Consider the following 18,797-nt stretch of genomic DNA (forward strand, 5'->3'; position numbering starts at 1 on the left):
ACCCACGTGGTCCGTCTGACAGTAATACAAGACATGAACAAGTGATAAATTCACATGTATAAAATGTCCAATTATTCCAATGGCGGAATACTTTTAGTCAACTTTTGTGCAATGAATAATTAATTACCTTGGATAGAACGGAAACGTATTTTGAAATGAATGAAATGAACGTTAATTTATAATCTAATCGGTTGTACATGTCTGGCTTTGTTTTGTTTGCGCAGGCGTTCAGAAACAGCAGCATGTCCAGCGCGGGGGATTGGTGTTTGATAGAAAGCGACCCGGGTGTTTTCACAGAACTTATCCGAGGATTCGGTGAGAAAAACTAACGCCTGAACTATTTTTCACTTTTTAAGCATCCATTGCGTTGAATTTATCTGGTTGTGCTAGACGGTCATAGATTCCAATGTTAAATCTCTTGTGTCGAAAACTGGGCCCCGAAAGATCATCAGTCATCCACTCATTAGATTAAAATGACATTTCGGTTTTGTTGTTTGTCTCTCTCAGGTGTGAAAGGTGTTCAGGTGGAAGAAATATGGAGTCTTGATCCAGAAAGTTTCCAGAATCTCAAGTAAGTATGCGTGAGCTAAATATCTTTGAAGACCAGTCCTCAGTCTATCTAGATTTTAACATTCTGACATTCAACACTGAGTTCACCCCCGCCTCTCAAATATATTGCCACAGATTTCCGAACGCCAACTCGGTGGAAGTGATGATAATCTCAACAAGGTCTGCGCCAGTGGCATCCTAGTTCATTTAAATTAAACGTTGTGGCCTATGTTCAACAATTTCTGATATTTACCTGCCTCAGAGTTTAATCGTTAAATTAAAACACCTGGGCACTTTCCAGAACTAAGTTGGCTGTTAAATCCACTCCAAAATCCCTCGCCAATTTCTGGGGTGGACTGAGAAGAGACAGGTCTTTTCGATAACTCCTGCAACTGTAAATCCATCCCCAAGTCGAAATGTTGTTGAAATCCACTGAAATATTTCCATCTCGCTCGTCCAAATAACTTTGTGTTGTCAGAGTGAGTCGGGTGTACCAAAATCTCACAGCAGCACGCTGAAAGATATGGAAATCAACCTAACAAAACAAGATTTCTCACTAGCATAACGTGGATTTGTTATTTGCCAGGCCGGTTTGGCCCAAGATTTCTTGGTGTTGCTGAAAGCGACCCACTGTATTGACAGGCTCAACACATTTGACAAGGGTAGATATTCGCATCAACTGATGTTGGCCGACAAAAGCTGTGCCAAACCTAATGTCAGAGCAATCTCAGACTAGCTAGTTCTACACAATATGACTGTGCGTTCTATAGTTCTGACTTGACACAGAGTCCTGTTGCCATGTTACATTATTCCTGTTCAAAAAACACCTACCTCTCAGTCTCAACAACAACAACGGCAGCATGTGAATTGCTCTATTTACAAAATGCAAGTAAAAGAAATTGTTACGTGTATGAAAGCAGAATTCATATGCTGTGTTCATTGTAAACATAATATGAACTTAACATGGTTATGTTGCAGGCCAGTCCATGGACTCATTTTCCTATTCAAATGGGTGCCAGAGACGGAGCCTGCTGGTTCCATTGTACAAGACAGCAGGCTGGAGAAAATATTCTTTGCCAAACAGGTGATTTTCTAGACCAGAAATATGCCAACAGTATATGTCAGCAGAAGTTTACGTTCAGGAAGACATCATGTCATCAACTGAATTTTCAGTCACGAGAACAAGAAAGCTCTTTCATATTTGATGGTATTTTTGATATTATTACATTATTTAATTTTTTCAAACTAAGGCAACAAATTGGTGAATGTCATTTAAAATGTGGCTTAAGAAATATTATTATCGATTTGTGGCATTTGTACTTCCTGGATATAGCACAGATTCAGGGCTGAAAATCAGCTAAAAAATAACCACACCATGGTTTGAACCAGACACTGGGTCAGGCTCAAAACTGCCGGCATTACACACGGTCTCCTGAAAATATAGGCGGTAGTTGACCAGTACTCTGGCAGAATTTACAGTGAATATGCATATCCCTCTGACAATCTTAACAGCTGAGTTCCCTAGAACTGAACATATCAGTTTGATGAATATCACTTAAAAGTGGTTTGGTAGTAGTATTAGCAATACTTGAGATTTACACTATCAGCACTAGAGAGGGCCTCTGTGGCCTAGTGGTTAATGCACTGCTGCAGCATATTGACCCACTAACCTCTCACCGAAGTGGTCATTATAACTTCAAACCCCAGCTCATGCCGACTTCTTCTGTGGCTATAAGTGCGGAGGTCTTCCAGGCCATATTCAGCATCTTACTCAACTGTAATCACAAGGATGTGTCACGGTAATGTCTTGATTTGTTACAGGTGATCAACAATGCTTGTGCTACTCAGGCCATACTCAGCATCTTATTCAACTGTAATGACAAGGATATGTCACGGTAATGTCTTGATTTGTTACAGGTGATCAACAGTGCTTGTGCCACTCAGGCCATACTCAGCATCTTAGTCAACTGTAATCATAAGGATTTGTCACGGTAATGTCTTGATTTGTTACAGGTGATCAACAATGCTTGTGCTACTCAGGCCATACTCAGCATCTTACTCAACTGTAATCACAAGGACGTGTCCCTGGGGGAAACGCTCACCTCCTTCAAAGAGTTTGCTCAGAGTTTTGACCCAGCGGTAAGCACCAGATGCACCATTATCTATCGTATGATTTAACATAATTCCTCAACATTTTTGCATACGAAAGAGCAACTTTCAGTGGAATTTTGACAGCACCTTTTTGATTTGATTTTGGACATAAAACCACATTGTTTTAACAGTAATGAGAAACCCTAAAGGTGCAGTCGTCTTTGAAAATGAGTGTTCTCAAAGAGTGATCGGCTGTTGAAAAATGCTTGATTCTTTGACGTATAATGACAATTTAGTTTTGAAAGGCAAAGAAAATATTAAAAAGAAATATATCTCAGATGTAAGACCATTGAACATAGTCCAAGGAAACAGTTTGATTAGTTTGTTTTTAGAATTTTTCCAGCCAAGTAAAATAGTTTTAAAATGTCAGATTCTTTGGTAGTCTGTAGGGACCTAGAAGGCATCAGTGAAGTCACATCCATATTTTTAGCTTGAAATACAGTGTTGCATAGATATAGCGCGCCGCTTGGGGACAGGTTCTAGCGCATGTTATAGGCTACTTCGAGTCATGAGGAAATGAGATTCATAATATAGCCTTAAGTCGATCTCAACAATTAAACCTGATGTGACTTCGCCGTTACCAATATGATCAGACAGTCTGTGTGTGCTAACATGGTGAAGTGGCTAAATCTGATGTGACTTCGCCGTTACCAATATGATCAGACAGTCTGTGTGTGCTAACATGGTGAAGTGGCTAAACCTGATGTGACGTCACTGGTCCCAGTATGGTCAGACAGTCTGTGTGTGCTAACATGGTGAAGTGGCTAAACCTGATGTGACGTCACTGGTCCCAATATGGTCAGACAGTCTGTGTGTGCTAACATGGTGAAGTGGCTAAACCTGATGTGGCTTCGCCGTTGCCAATATGGTCAGACAGTCTGTGTGTGCTAACATAGTGAAGTGGCTAAACCTGATGTGACGTCACTGGTCCCAATATGGTCAGACAGTCTGTGTGTGCTAACATGGTGAAGTGGCTAAACCTGATGTGACGTCACTGGTCCCAATATGGTCAGACAGTCTGTGTGTGCTAACATGGTGAAGTGGCTAAACCTGATGTGACTTCGCCGTTGCCAATATGGTCAGACAGTCTGTGTGTGCTAACATGGTGAAGTGGCTAAACCTGATGTGACGTCACCGGTCCCAATATTGTCAGACCGTCTGTGTGTGCTAACATGGTGAAGTGGCTAAATCTGATGTGATGTCACTGGTCCCATTATGGTCAAACAGTCTGTGTGTGCTAACATGGTGAAGTGGCTAAACCTGATGTGACGTCACCGGTCCCAATATGGTCAGACAGTCTGTGTGTGCTAACATGGTGAAGTGGTTAAACCTAATGTGACGTTGCTGCTCCTGATGTGACATTGCTGGTCCTAATGTGACATCGCTGCTCCTGATGTGACATTGCTGGTCCTGATGTGACATCGCTGCTCCTGATGTGACGTCACTGGTCCCAATATGGTCAGACAGTCTGTGTGTGCTAACATGGTGAAGTGGCTAAACCTGATGTGACGTCACTGGTCCCAATATGGTCACACAGTCTGTGTGTGCTAACATGGTGAAGTGGCTAAACCTGATGTGACATCGCTGGTCCTGATGTGACATCGCTGCTTCTGATGTGACATCACTGGTCCTGATGTGACATCGCTGCTCCTGATGTGATATCACTGGTCCTGATGTGACATCGCTGGTCCTGATGTGACATCGCTGCTCCTGATGTCACATCGCTGGTCCTAATGTGACATCGCTGCTCCTGATGTGACATTGCTGGTCCTGATGTGACATCGCTGGTCCTGATGTGACACAGCTGCTTCCAATATTGTCAGACAGTCTGTGTGTGCTAACATGGTGAAGTGGCTAAACCTGATGTGACATCATTGGTCCCAATATGGTCAGGAGAGGCCACTGTAGATTCTTGTGCATTTTACTAGGTTGAAAAAATTCTAAAGAAATAAATAGAAGTACTTGTATATGTATGGACAGTGTGTCATGGTCAGGGATTTCATCTTACATATGCTTCGTGCTTATAGTGTTTCCTTGGCGTTTTAAACTGAAATGCCCGGGATTGGCCAGTGGCATTTAGCAAGTCGCAAACTAAAGTTCAAATGAACGCCTTGTGAGACTACCCAGAGAACATTACAAGTCAACTCTTTATTGTCTTCAAGCTTCCCAAGAGCTGTAAAGGCCATGGAATAGCGGATTAAATAAACAATCGTATTCATCTACTATTTTCTTTTATAGGGCAATATGAAAGTTCAGATTTGAATTTGTTTGTTAAATGATGTAATAATTTTTGTCACGCTTGTTAATTTTCACCCTGAATATATTTTATTTCAGTTAAGAGGACTCAGTTTGAGCAATTCTGATGTTGTACGTCAAGTCCATAACAGTTTCTCAAGGTCAGTTGTTTCTGCTCTATTTTTGCAGTCATTTTCATTTTTGTTAAGGTAGTCACTACAGTTTAAATCTCTAGTTTCTGCACTGATTTTCAAGCATTTGTAATTTCCACATTTTCTGCTCGCTGTGACATTGCCACGCTTACGTCTGTGAAGTAATGTTTTCTGCTCCCTGTGACATTGCCACGCTTACATCTGTGAAGGATGTTTTCTGCTGGCTGTGACATTGCCACGCTTACGCCTGTGAAGTAATGTTTTCTGCTCGCTGTGACAGTGCCACGCTTACATCTGTGAAGGATGTTTTCTGCTCGCTGTGACATTGCCACGCCTACTTCTGTGAAGTAATGTTTTCTGCTCGCTGTGACAATGCCACGCTTACGTCTGTGAAGTAATGTTTTCTGCTCGCTGTGACAGTGCCACGCTTACGTCTGTGAAGCATATGTTTCTGCTCGCTGTGACATTGCCACACTTACATCTGTGAAGTAATGTGTTCTGCTTGCTGTGACATTGCCACGCTTACGTCTGTGAAGTATATGTTTCTGCTCGCTGTGACATTGCCACACTTACATCTGTGAAGTAATGTTTTCTGCTCGCTGTGACATTGCCACACTTACATCTGTGAAGTATGTGCTCTGCCTGCTGTGACACTTGCACGCTTACGTCTGTGAAGTATGTGCTCTGCACGCTGTGACATTGCCATGCTTACGTCTGTGACATTGCCACGCTTACGTCTGTGAAGTAATGTTTTCTGCTCGCTGTGACATCGCAACATTTACGCCTGTGAAGTATATGTTTCTGCTCACTGTGACATTGCCATGCTTACGTCTGTGAAGTAATGTGTTCTGCTTGCTGTGACATTGCCACGCTTACGTCTGTGAAGTATGTTTTCTGCTCCCTGTGACATTGCCACGCTTACATCTGTGAAGTAATGTTTTCTGCTCGCTGTGACATTGCCACGCTTACATCTGTGAAGTAGTTTTCTGCTTGCTGTGACATTGCCACGCTTACGTCTGTGAAGTAATGTTTTCTGCTTGCTGTGACATTGCCACGCTTACATCTGTGAAGTAATGTTTTCTGCTCGCTGTGACATTGCCACGCTTACATCTGTGAAGTAATGTTTTCTGCTCGCTGTGACATTGCCACGCTTACGTCTGCGAAGTAATGTTTTCTGCTCCCTGTGACATTGCCACGCTTACGTCTGTGAAGTAATGTTTTCTGCTCGCTGTGACATTGCCACGCTTACATCTGTGAAGTATGTTTTCTGCTCGCTGTGACATTGCCACGCCTACGTCTGTGAAGTAATGTTTTCTGCTTGCTGTGACATTGCAACATTTACGTCTGTGAAGTATATGTTTCTGCTCACTGTGACATTGCCACGCTTACGTCTGTGAAGTAATGTTTTCTGCTCCCTGTGACATTGCCACGCTTACGTCTGTGAAGTAATGTTTTCTGTTCACTGTGACATTGCTACGCTTATATCTATGAAGTAATGTTTTCTGCTCACTGTGACATTGCCACGCTTACATCTGTGAAGTAATGTTTTCTGCTCGCTGTGACATTGCCACGCTTACGTCTGTGAAGTAATGTTTTCTGCTCCCTGTGACATTGCCACGCTTACATCTGTGAAGTAATGTTTTCTGCTCGCTGTGACAGTGCCACGCTTACATCTGTGAAGTATGTTTTCTGCTCGCTGTGACATTGCCACGCTTACATCTGTGAAGTAATGTTTTCTGCTCGCTGTGACAGTGCCACGCTTACATCTGTGAAGTATGTTTTCTGCTCGCTGTGACATTGCCACGCCTACGTCTGTGAAGTAATGTTTTCTGCTCGCTGTGACAGTGCCACGCTTATGTCTGTGAAGTAATGTTTTCTGCTCCCTGTGACATTGCCACGCTTACGTCTGTGAAGTAATGTTTTCTGCTCACTGTGACATTGCCACGCTTACATCTGTGAAGTATGTTTTCTGCTCGCTGTGACATTGCCACGCCTACGTCTGTGAAGTAATGTTTTCTGCTCGCTGTGACAGTGCCACACTTACGTCTGTGAAGTAATGTTTTCTGCTCCCTGTGACATTGCCACGCTTACATCTGTGAAGTATGTTTTCTGCTCCCTGTGACATTGCCACGCTTACATCTGTGAAGTATGTTTTCTGCTCACTGTGACATTGCCACGCCTACGTCTGCGAAGTAATGTTTTCTGCTTGCTGTGACACGCTTACATCTGTGAAGGACGTTTTCTACTCCCTGTGACATTGCCACGCCTACGTCTGTGAAGGACGTTTTCTGCTCCCTGTGACATTGCCACGCTTACGCCTGTGAAGTAATGTTTTCTGCTCGCTGTGACATTGCCACGCTTACATCTGTGAAGTATGTTTTCTGCTCACTGTGACATTGCCGCGCTTACATCTGTGAAGGACGTTTTCTACTCCCTGTGACATTGCCACGCCTACGTCTGTGAAGGACGTTTTCTGCTCACTGTGACATTGCCACGCTTACCTCTGTGAAGTGTGTTTTCTGCTCGCTGTGACATTGCCACGCTTACATCTGTGAAGTAATGTTTTCTGCTTGCTGTGACACGCTTACATCTGTGAAGGACGTTTTCTACTCCCTGTGACATTGCCACGCTTACGTCTGTGAAGTATGTTTTCTGCTCGCTGTGACATTGCCACGCTTACATCTGTGAAGTAATGTTTTCTGCTCACTGTGACATTGCCACGCTTACGTCTGTGAAGTGATGTTTTCTGCTTACTGTGGCATTACCACGCTTACATCTGTGAAGTAATGTTTTCTGCTCCCTGTGACATTGCCACGCTTATGTCAGTGAAGTAATGTTTTCTGCTCGCTGTGACATTGCCACGCTTACGTCTGTGAAGGACGTTTTCTGCTCACTGTGACATTGCCATGCTTATGTCAGTGAAGTAATGTTTTCTGCTCCCTGTGACATTGCCATGCTTATGTCAGTGAAGTAATGTTTTCTGCTCCCTGTGACATTGCTACGCTTACATCTGTGAAGGACGTTTTCTGCTCGCTGTGACATTGCGCTACTGATGCAGCAGTGGAATGTTCAGCATCTCTAAAATGATGTAATATGTCCAACTTTGAACTTCTGCAGGTTAACCAATTTGTCGATACTAAGGCATTTTGCAGGCACATTAGACGAAAATTTAGTTCTGTGACCCCCATATTTTGTTTGATATTACCCATTGCCACGAATTTTGTTTTAGAAGTGAAGTGAAAAACTATACATATTTTATATGAGGTGTAAAGCTTACAAGAGTAAAACTACAAAGATGCTGCCCCACCCGAGCCATTATACTGATACGGGTCAACCAATCGTTGCACTATCCCCTTCATGCTGAAAGCCAAGCGAGGAAGTTACATCTTCCCCTTTTATGGCCTTAGGTGTGACTTGACCTAGGATTGACCCTGGATCTACTGCTCCCAAGCCGGACACTCTATCAACTGTGCTATCGGTGCCGGTCTACGGAGATTTGAACAGCTCAGATCTTTTGATGTGCTTTGACTAATTTGAACTTTTGTTCATACATGTATTATTTTTTACTTTCAGGCAGCAAATGTTTGAATTTGATGAGAAATTGTCCAAGAAGGATGAGGACGTGTTTCATTTTGTTGGTTACCTGCCTATTGATGGCAGGCTATATGAGCTGGATGGGCTGAAGGAAGGGCCGGTAGATCTAGGTATTCCTTATTAACTTATCTAAAGAGAAAAGTAACCAGTCACTACATTCAGACAGTAAAACATATTCAGGGTCAATTAAATATTATTTTATAATAATAGAATTATGGCGTTAAACAACAATTAAGTATGTGAAATGTTTGCATGTAGTGATGCATGTATACAGTGACATGTACTTCACCCTGACACTGATTTTCACTAAAAATTGTAAAACTATATTCCGATCATTGTAGGAATTGTATGTAATGTCTTTCCACAAGCAGAGTATTGTACATCTGTAGGAAAACTTATTTTCCTCCACGAAAGAAAGACGTTACACAAAGAAAGGTAAAGTTTTATCCACAAAGAGTACCTTCCTCAGTGAAACAATCTCCATGATAAGTTCATATTTTTCATCCTCCCTTTGACCCTCTCATTAAAAAACAAGAAAGCTACCTCCTGATTAAAGTCCTTCAGTAAAACATTTGGTGTGATGTGAAAACCAATGCAGTTGGAACTACATTCCATACAGAGTTGGCACATCATAATCTGCATGAACTAGTATTGCTGTGCTGGCTTCGTCTGGGGCTGTACTTTCAAAGGTGTGTCAACTCGTGGGTTTCGCCCAGCTCTGCCCAGTTTTGTTTCACCATAATGCTGCCCTCTGTCATAGAAGTGAAATATTCTTGAGTGCAACATAAAACAACAGTCCGATAAGTAAATATCACGTACTGCTGTGCTACAAAAACCCAAGTACTGTATTTCACCTAGAGTTTAGGGTTTTCAGGTGACACATTTTCCTTAATTCTTATTGCTTCATCCACCTCACTAGACTGCTTGAGAAGTTTTTGTGAAGTTTGATTAAATTCCAGTCAGAAAATTATAAGTATTGTCACCAAAGGTGTCAGTTTAAGGCTTTAATGTGCTTCTGAAAGTGTTTTTTTTTTTTCACACCAAACTTTAGGTGAAATAGGACGTCATGTTGAATGTCTCTTATTTTCTCCATAAGCACGTCAGCACGGTGCAGAGACCCAGGAGCCTCTCACCTGTGCTCTTGTTGTGAGTTCAAGTCCGGCTCATGTTGGCTTCCTGTCCTGCACGTGGGAATGTCTGCCAGCAACCTGCGGATTGTCTTGGGGTTTCCCCCGGGGTCTGCCTGGTTTCCTTCCACCATAATAATGCTGACCGCCGTCGTTTAAGTGAAACATTTTTGAGTGAGGCGTGAAACCTCCAAGTAAAAAAATTAATGAATAAAATACCATTAATCCAGCCAATTTCACACTTGTTAGAAATACCATTAATCCAGCCAATTTCACACTTGTTAGAAATACCATTAATCCAGCCAATTTCACACTTGGTAGAAATACCATTAATCCAGCCAATTTCACACTTGTTAGAAATACCATTAATCCAGCCAATTTCACACTTGTTAGAAATACCATTAATCCAGCCAATTTCACACTTGTTAGAAATACCATTAATCCAGCCAATTTCACACTTGGTAGAAATACCATTAATCCAGCCAATTTCACACTTGGTAGAAATACCATTAATCCAGCCAATTTCACACTTGTTAGGTGTAATGCTTATGTCCAAAGGAAGTGAAGTGCCATGTATTCGCATCATTGAGTGTTAAACATGTAAGACTATACATGTACATGATTACACTACAAATGGGCGCCGCACGAAGATAGCAGATTATGTGGATTATTTGTATGTTATATAAATGTTCAGGACTCAATGAATGTGTTTTTTGTCTATTTTAGGAGCTATTCCAGCAGATGCTGACTGGTTAAACCTGGTCAAACCAGTCATTGAAAAACGGATACAAAAGTAAGAACAGAAAATGTATTAAGGCCACTCTTAAAAATTTTGTGTTATGGTTAACTCAGCCCTATCAGAAGAAAAAAAGGATAGGCCTTTAGTGTTACTTTTTATTCAGATTAATGGAAAAGATAGAGATTTTAATGAAATTAACATTAAGAGAAAAAAAAAATTCCAGCAGAAGCCCCATGAAAACTGTACAGTAGGACCCTTTTTTGGATGTGTTGTCAGGTCACCACCCAACAAACATACTTTTTAACAGTGGCCTAAGGAGTAGTTTTGTCTTCCAAACTTTGCATGGATAGATATTGTTACTGCAGACACACTTAATATAATATGCTTTGGTCTGCAATGCTGTCACTTTTGTGTGGAAATTAAAAGGCATGTTCTTGGCTTTCAAGCTCTGATAATTAAGAAATATATTAATTCAAACTACAATGGGGTCAATAAAATAGAATGTACAGACTCTTCATTGTGACAGAAAGTCAATTTATGTTTTAATTTAGTTGTAAATATGTTGCAGTGGTGCTTATTTCTTCACTCTTGATTGTAGATACAACGCAGATGAAATTCACTTTAATCTCATGGCTATAGTCTCAGACAGGAAGATGCTGTATCAGCAGAAGTTGACAGAACTGTCCAACAAACTGGAGGTAAGACGGCAGAGCAACCTTTATTCAGTTTGAAGTTGTTTTTTTGAGCCATATTCAGAATATTACATAAATTCAATTTGAACATATCTAGAGTTCTGTGAATCAAGCTGTTCGTGTTACGAGTTATCTCCCTTTTACGAAAATCTTCCTGACCCTCTGCGTTGAGTAGATTTAAGAAGGCAGTTTTTTGAAGCGGAGGGGTGTATGAAATAAAACATGGCACATAATAATAGCGTAGCGTAAGTGACTGCATGTGAGCACACATGGTCTGACTGGTTTCCTCCCCTGGCATCAGGTGGCGCTAATTTTTTTAGCTCCTTCGAAGGTAAGCACACAATTTGCCTCCAGAGTTTGTTTTCGGGGGTCTGACGTTTGCTAAATGGCTTGTAGCGGCCAAATTAAAACCTAGTTTACCAGATATGAATATTTGCCAGCGACATTGATTCGCTATAAAAGCATGTTTTTTATCAGACTTAACATGGGGATGTGTGCCAGACAGAACTTCACTTCAGCTGTTCAGGCCAGCCGTATTGGTTGTGGAAAATGTGACCATTCATTGATGTATGAAGTAGCAGTGTATTTTATCTCTCTATATGTGTAGCCTCTCTATTTAAACATCGTTATAATTAATACTCCATGAGGCTAATCACTATTCGTGGATCTCTTAATTTTCTCATTACAGGTGGCTGATTTTCGCTGTAAATTTCATGTGATTAGTACCCAGTCAATAAGTCAAATCAGACTTCGTTTTGAACTGCTTTTCTTGATTGAAATCCTTGTTTATTTTAGGATAGGCTAGGATAATATTTAATATATAGTAGACTTTAGATAATGTGCAGAGCGTTCACCTGGCTGAACTATGTAGATTAGTTTCTAGTAATACACGTATTAAGATGTTACATGATTTTTGATTCTCGCGAATGTTATTTTTTTTCTTTAGGTCGTTTTGACATGTCCTTTTACAGACTGAAAGGGACAACCATATATCCTATAAGCCGTTATTGGGCATTAATGTATGACCATTCTGTCTTGATTCATAACCACTGAATATTTTTTAAAATTAATGTCAAGACTAATTGCTCATGTTGTGAGTTTCAGTCAATCTAGACTGATGCTCTACCTATAGGTTGTAAGCTTTCTGGGCAGGTCTTCTCACTTCACTGGACTGGTATCTTGAAATATATGCCACAATAACGGCAATATGTGCCGATTGTTAGTTTACAATATCAACTAGGAGGCCAGCTTAAGTTTATATATGGGCAGTGATAATTACTTTAGTCAATGCAGGCTAGTAACTTAAAAAAAAAAATATTCAATTTTAGTATCTTAAACGGTTGGTCAAAACAAAAATAAAAATTTTAGTTGAAAGAAAAACTTTATTTCGTTCAGAAAGTGGTGGTGGGTACATGGGAAAATGAATTTGATGAATATTTTTTAAAATTCTGAACAAAAAGTTTTTCTTGTCACCATTCACGATTTTGTTGTTTTAGCAAGGTGGAATGGAATCTGATGACATCCAATCAGAAATCAGTAGGATCAACATGTTGATTCAGGATGAGGATATGAAGATGGAGAGGTACAAGGTAAGGGAGACAACTATATTGTCGATCAGTAAATCTTTTGATGTGATACCTAATAAGCCAGAAAGCTATTTATAAGTGTGCATACGTATGCATGCTTAGAACGGGAGATACAGGGCACAAGCAAAAGTACATGGTGTTTCATGAAAGTTTTGACGAAATCCCTGGATTCTGCTTAGTTAAGTTTTTGTGGGTATTTTGAAAGTTTTCAACTACAAACTATGCTTAAGTCCAAATGAAGTTTCAGGTATCGCAAAGATTCACGAAAGTTGCACATACTTTGCGGAATTGTGTGTGACTACGGAGGATTGAAATGCTTAAACATAAGGACATTTGCCCAACCTTAAACATCGACGTCCTCCCACCATAATGCTGGCCGCTGTCATATAAGTGAAATGTTCTGGAGTACGCCGTAAAACACCATTCAGATAGATAAATCAGATAAATTAAACCTGGATATCTAATGCACACTCAAAGCCACTATTTAATTTACAGATCTTAGCATTAAGAGATCTGATGGTCCAGTTTGCATACTGGTGTTTGGATATTTTAGAAGATTGTGCAAGACTTGCCCTTGTTATTGTTTCATGTTAGTACCTCTAATAGTTAACCAATGTAGACATCGTTTAGACGCATCTCTATGTCTGCTAATATAAGGGTTAAGTAAAAACATTAAGAGTCTAGTGACTTGTACCCCGTTGTTGTTTTTTTTGTTGTTTTTTTTTGTATTCGAACTGTTGTAAACTGAAGTTCCCATTGAATGTGACAAAAATGTGTGATTGTATGGAATGCGTTAGACTCTTTGGTTTTTTGTCATATCAAGTTAAAGAAGCTGTCATATTGTTTGGGAAATGGCTCAAAGCTCTATGTGACAGTCTCCCTGCACTAGTAGGTTCAAGTATCCCATGTCATATGCTTTAGTCCTGCAGAATAAGTATTGTATGTTGTACACCTCGTGTAATGCAAAATCCTGTATTTCAGTGTGATAGAAAAGACATGTGAACTCAAATCTGTGCAAGCCTTGATACCATATTTGACACCATCTTACATTAATTTCCCACCTACTGTATGGTGTTTTGGGATTGTGTGAGTCAGTTGGATAGTTGAGAAAAGAACAAGATGGCTGATGAGAGGTTAAATATTCTGTTTACAGAAGGAGAATATTCGGCGTAAACACAACTACCTTCCATTTATTATGGAGCTTCTGAAAATACTCGCCAAGGAGCAGAAACTTGTTCCCCTGGTAGAAAAGGTATGGTCTACATAGTTACCTGTCTTCTTCAAGTAGGGAATGTCTTTATTCAGTTGTTATATTAGCCATTCAAATGTGAGTGAGCTAACATTGTTAACAGTGACTGTGCTAATATGGCTAACTGTGACTGAGTTAACATGGCTAACTGTGACTGAGCTAATATGGCTAACTGTGACTGAACTAACATGGCTAACTGTGACTGGGCTAATATGGCTAACAGTGACTGAGCTAATATGGCTAACTGTGACTGAGCTAATATTGCTAACTGTGACTGAGCTAGTATGGTTAACTGTGACTGAGCTAATATGGCTAACTGTGACTGAGCTAACATGGCTAACTGTGACTGAGCTAACATGGCTAACTGTGACTGGGCTAATATGGCTAACAGTGACTGAGCTAATATGGCTAACTGTGACTGAGCTAATATGGCTGACTGTGATGAGCTAATATGGCTGACTGTGACTGAACTAACATGGCTAACTGTGACTAAGCTAATATGGCTAACTGTGACTGAGCTAATATGGCTAACTGTGACTGAGCTAATATTGCTAATTGTGACTGAGCTAACATGGCCAACTGTGACTGAGCTAACATGGCTAACTGTGACTGAGCTAATATGGCTAACTGTGACTGAGCTAACATGGCCAACTGTGACTGAGCTAACACGTCCAACTGTGACTGAGCTAACATGGCTAACTGTGACTGAGCTAACAGGGCTAACTGTGACTGGGGTAATATGGCTAACAGTGACTAAGCTAATATGGCTAACTGTGACTGAGCTAATATGGCTGACTGTGACTGAACTTACATGGCTAACTGTGACTGAGCTAATATGGCTAACTGTGACTGAGCTAATATGGCTAACTGTGACTGAGCTAATATGGCTAACTGTGAATGAGCTAATATTGCTAACTGTAACTGAGCTAACATGACAAACTGTGACTGAGCTAATATGGCTAACTGTGACTGAGCTAATATGACTAACTGTGACTGAGCTAACATGGCCAACTGTGACTGAACTAACATGGCTAACTGTGACTGAGCTAATATTGCTAACTGTGACTAAGCTAACATGACCAACTGTGACTGAGCTAACATGACCAACTGTGACTGAGCTAACATGGCCAACTGTGACTGAGCTAACATGGCTAACTGTGACTGAGCTAATATGGCTAACTGTGACTGAGCTAATATGGCTAACTGTGACTGAGCTAACATGGCCAACTGTGACCGAGCTAACACGGCCAACTGTGACTGATCTAACATGGCTAACTGTGACTGAGCTAACACGGCCAACTGTGACTGAGCTAATATGGTTAACTGTGACTGAGCTAACATGGCCAACTGTGACTGAGCTAACACGGCCAACTGTGACTGAGCTAACACGGCTAACTGTGACTGAGCTAATATTGCTAACTGTGACTGAGCTAACATGGCTAACTGTGACTGAGCTAATATGGCTAACTGTGATGGGGCTAATATGGCTATCTGTGACTGAGGTAAAATGGCTAATTGGAAAGTTTCTGTTAAATGCTGTACCTAAAAATTCAAACTTTGTCTATGACTGTTGAGTTACTCATTTTGCTGGATTCAGAGGGTTCCATTGATCTTGGACAGATTTGATTGGAGTGTAAGATAATATCCAAGTGGCAGAATAAAAGGAATACTTGATGGTTTTTCTCTCCCTTAAAAGGACTCACTCTTTTGTGGTGAATCTTTAAGTATGTAAAGATGTTTACGTAGATTGCAGCTAGGCCTTGAGTGGCCCAGCTGACTCTTTTCCTGACCAATGAGATCACAGGTTCAAATCCAGCTCTTGTTGGTTCAGCCGTGGCTATAAGTCAGGAGGTTTGTCACGAAGTGGGGCAGAAGTTTGCTCCTGGCATCCTGATTAACTCCATCCCAGAAACCTGACAGCTGTATAGAAAGTGAAAAATTTTCAAGTACAGCCGACATCAATCAAGCACATAATAATGAAAGAAAAAAAATATATAATGTATACATATCATCGAAAACCTTGACTGGGAAGTGAAAACTTACTGTTTCTCATCATTTTTTTTTTGTCTTTTAAAGGCAAAGGAAAAGATTGCCAAGAAGAAGGAAGAAAAAGAGAAGTTGTCAGCAAAATCTTAAAGGTAATCCTCAAACTATACTTTCAAACTTGCATATCCTCTATTTCTCAAGTTTGAGTTCAAATTTCAAGGTGAAGTCAGGCTCAGAGGAATTCTCTCTGCCAAAAAAGAAATTAAAATCAGATCTTAGACCAACAAAATGCAGTTTCAGTGAGCCTTACTTTAATGTTGTGCTGTTGGCTTGGGCAGGGAATTGGTGTATTAGCCCAATCAACGTTTCAGGGTCTCAGGTGGAAGCTCTCGCAAACTAGTGTCGATAAGAGACGGCATTTTATGCCAGATTGAATACAGATCTGTGTATCGACTAGACAGCACCGTTGGCACCTAACTTAAAATCACATCTTTTGTATGCGTTAGTTTGTGACAGCTTGTCTCGTTGACATCTGCCTGAAATGCCGATGGGGCTTGTAAGCGATGGACGATGCTCTTGAGGTTGATTACTTTCTTGAAGACCTCTTCTCTCCACCAGCATAGCAGCATGCAAGTTTGTACTTCATACATGGGAAAGTTTGTTAGGACCTTGCCAAATATCATTGATTTATCCAGAGCACAAGTTGTGGCTCTTTCGAACTAACGTGGATAAAAAAGATGGGATTTCATGGTATCTGCCAAGGGCGCCGTTGAGCCAACAGTTACGGCTTTGAACGATGTATATTCAGTATAGCAACTACCGTGAAATCACGCCTTTACCTGTTGTAGTACAAGAAAGCCAAATCTTAAATCTACGTGATCTCGCGAGATTGATGAAATACTGATCGGGCTTATTGAAAGAACGGTTTGAAATACTAGTGCCAACTGGTCGTCAAATTGAATAATAGGCTTAATGAAGGTCTCTTTGTGCGATGATGTTTTGTTTTAGTTAAGATTTTAAAATCCTTGGTTTGGTTTCTCCTTCAGGTTCTTTCACTGCCTAGTTGTCTCCCTTGATCCCCATCGTCCATTGCAGACAGAGTTACTGGCGCCATCGTTTTTCCGTTAAATATGTAGTGATTTTGCTCATCATGTCTTATCATCACTTTTTCGATCGCTAAGTACTTCCAATGCTGTCTTTACAGTGACCAATTCTATGATGTATTTATTTATCTAGCTTTGATGAAGGGTGAGAAAAAGTTGAAGCTTTAGGATTCCCGTATGGTTCAGGGTGCCAATACCTTTATAGTGGACAGTTGGAAAGTGACATTGAATAAAAAAAAAAAAGAATTGCAATTTCAATGACTGTGTTAGTTGTCGTCATTTCTGGGGGAACAGTTCTCCAGTCTCACTAATGTCTGACATCATCCTAGCTAGATCTAAAATAGGTAAGCCGGACTAAAAAAGACCGTCTTTACATACAGTCCTCTCGTTTTGTTCACCAGTTTGTGAATTCTTGCGTTTACACGTCGATCAGGACCCAGTATCACGAAGCAGTTTTAGACTTAAGTCAGACTTAGTCTTAATTTGTGGTATAATTCCTGAGCTCATTTTTGGACTTAAGCGCTAATTGTCAAGTTCGTCATGCAAGTATTAAAATTTAAAAAAGCCCCTAAAGATAAGTAACAATTTTAGAGCAGCAAAGACTGAGTTAAGCCTAAGACTGTCTCGTGATCCCGGAGCTAGTAGACACAGGGTTTGATTCGTCTACAAAGGGCCCAAATATGCACCTGTCACTTCAGGTATTAGTATCTTCTCCATCTGAGCCGCTGTCGTTTTAGCGTTTACACGAACGAAAATGGTGTACTAAAGCGAGCCGTTCTAATCTACCAAATCTGGCCTCAAACCACCAAGTTTTGGAAGTGTAAAACGGCGGATATAGCGGTCGTCAGCACGTCTGCTGTTTGTTCAATCAAATTCATGCTTCTATATTTTGGGGAAAGATATAAGCTACTAGTATTTCACTAATTAGTGTGTTCAAACAAGGATGCTGGCATAGGCCCGAAAGAGATCTAGTTAGCCCTAGCAAAATCACTACGAGTAATAGGGCTAGTAATAGTAATAGTTTCAAACTGTCTTATCAAGAGCACGCATTTGACCAATTATATGCAGTATTGTTGCGAATAGGTCAACCGGATGTCTAACAATTGGTTACTAATATTCAGTCTTCCTGTGACTTCATGATGTCACAGTTACGTTCCCCGGGAATGGAATGAAGAGTAACGTCACGAGAAGGCATGATTGAACGTTGGATGTGTTAGTTCCATCCATTATGTATTAGTCTTGAAAATATTCAAGTTTTCAATCATTCTCATGAGCGGAACATATAAGGCAAAGCGCTGGCTCATTCGACTAAAACGTTGATCAGCGCCTGACTGGTGAGGTCGCAGACTGTGACAAAACGGGACACGGCCGTAAGTCAGCACGTTTGCCAGATACATGTGGAGGGGTGGTAGGTTGCCTCGGGGGATCTGGGTTTCTCTGTCCATAAAACCAGTCCGCCATCTGATATTTGATTTATTTGTGTGATTGGTGTTTTACGCTGTACTCGTGAATATTTCGCTTACACGACGGCTGCCATCGACTTACACGACTCCATCGTATGAGTGAAAACATCCTGATTATTGCTATTAATAGCACGACAACTCTTGCCTCGCCGCCAATGATTTGTTGATGTA

The 18,797-nt window shown here is 40.8% G+C and overlaps 1 protein-coding gene across 1 annotated transcript; it reads left to right on the forward strand.

The window, feature by feature from the left end:
• Window positions 1-232: 232 nt before the first annotated feature.
• Window positions 233-17,398, forward strand: LOC135480425 (ubiquitin carboxyl-terminal hydrolase isozyme L5-like). The gene is made up of 12 exons (XM_064760255.1): window positions 233-315; window positions 508-571; window positions 1,528-1,633; window positions 2,563-2,688; window positions 5,035-5,096; window positions 8,661-8,791; window positions 10,535-10,601; window positions 11,146-11,245; window positions 12,736-12,828; window positions 13,979-14,077; window positions 16,151-16,212; window positions 17,107-17,398. Exons 1-11 carry the CDS (start codon window positions 243-245, stop codon window positions 16,208-16,210), a joined length of 981 nt encoding a protein of 326 aa, XP_064616325.1. The 5' UTR covers window positions 233-242; the 3' UTR covers window positions 16,211-16,212; window positions 17,107-17,398.
• The last annotated feature ends 1,399 nt before the right edge of the window (window positions 17,399-18,797 follow it).

The sequence above is a fragment of the Liolophura sinensis genome, chromosome 13 (assembly GCF_032854445.1).
Source record: "Liolophura sinensis isolate JHLJ2023 chromosome 13, CUHK_Ljap_v2, whole genome shotgun sequence".
Taxonomy (NCBI): domain Eukaryota; kingdom Metazoa; phylum Mollusca; class Polyplacophora; order Chitonida; family Chitonidae; genus Liolophura; species Liolophura sinensis.

What these genes read in the sequence shown, in the direction of transcription:
- LOC135480425 (XM_064760255.1), top strand. Translation starts at nt 243, where the DNA reads ATGTCCAGCGCGGGGGATTGGTGTTTGATAGAAAGCGACCCGGGTGTT. An exon ending in AGAACTTATCCGAGGATTCG is followed by an intron (nt 316 to 507) that starts GTGAGAAAAACT and finishes TGTCTCTCTCAG; the next exon opens with GTGTGAAAGGTGTTCAGGTG. An exon ending in CTCAGAGTTTTGACCCAGCG is followed by an intron (nt 2,689 to 5,034) that starts GTAAGCACCAGA and finishes ATTTTATTTCAG; the next exon opens with TTAAGAGGACTCAGTTTGAG.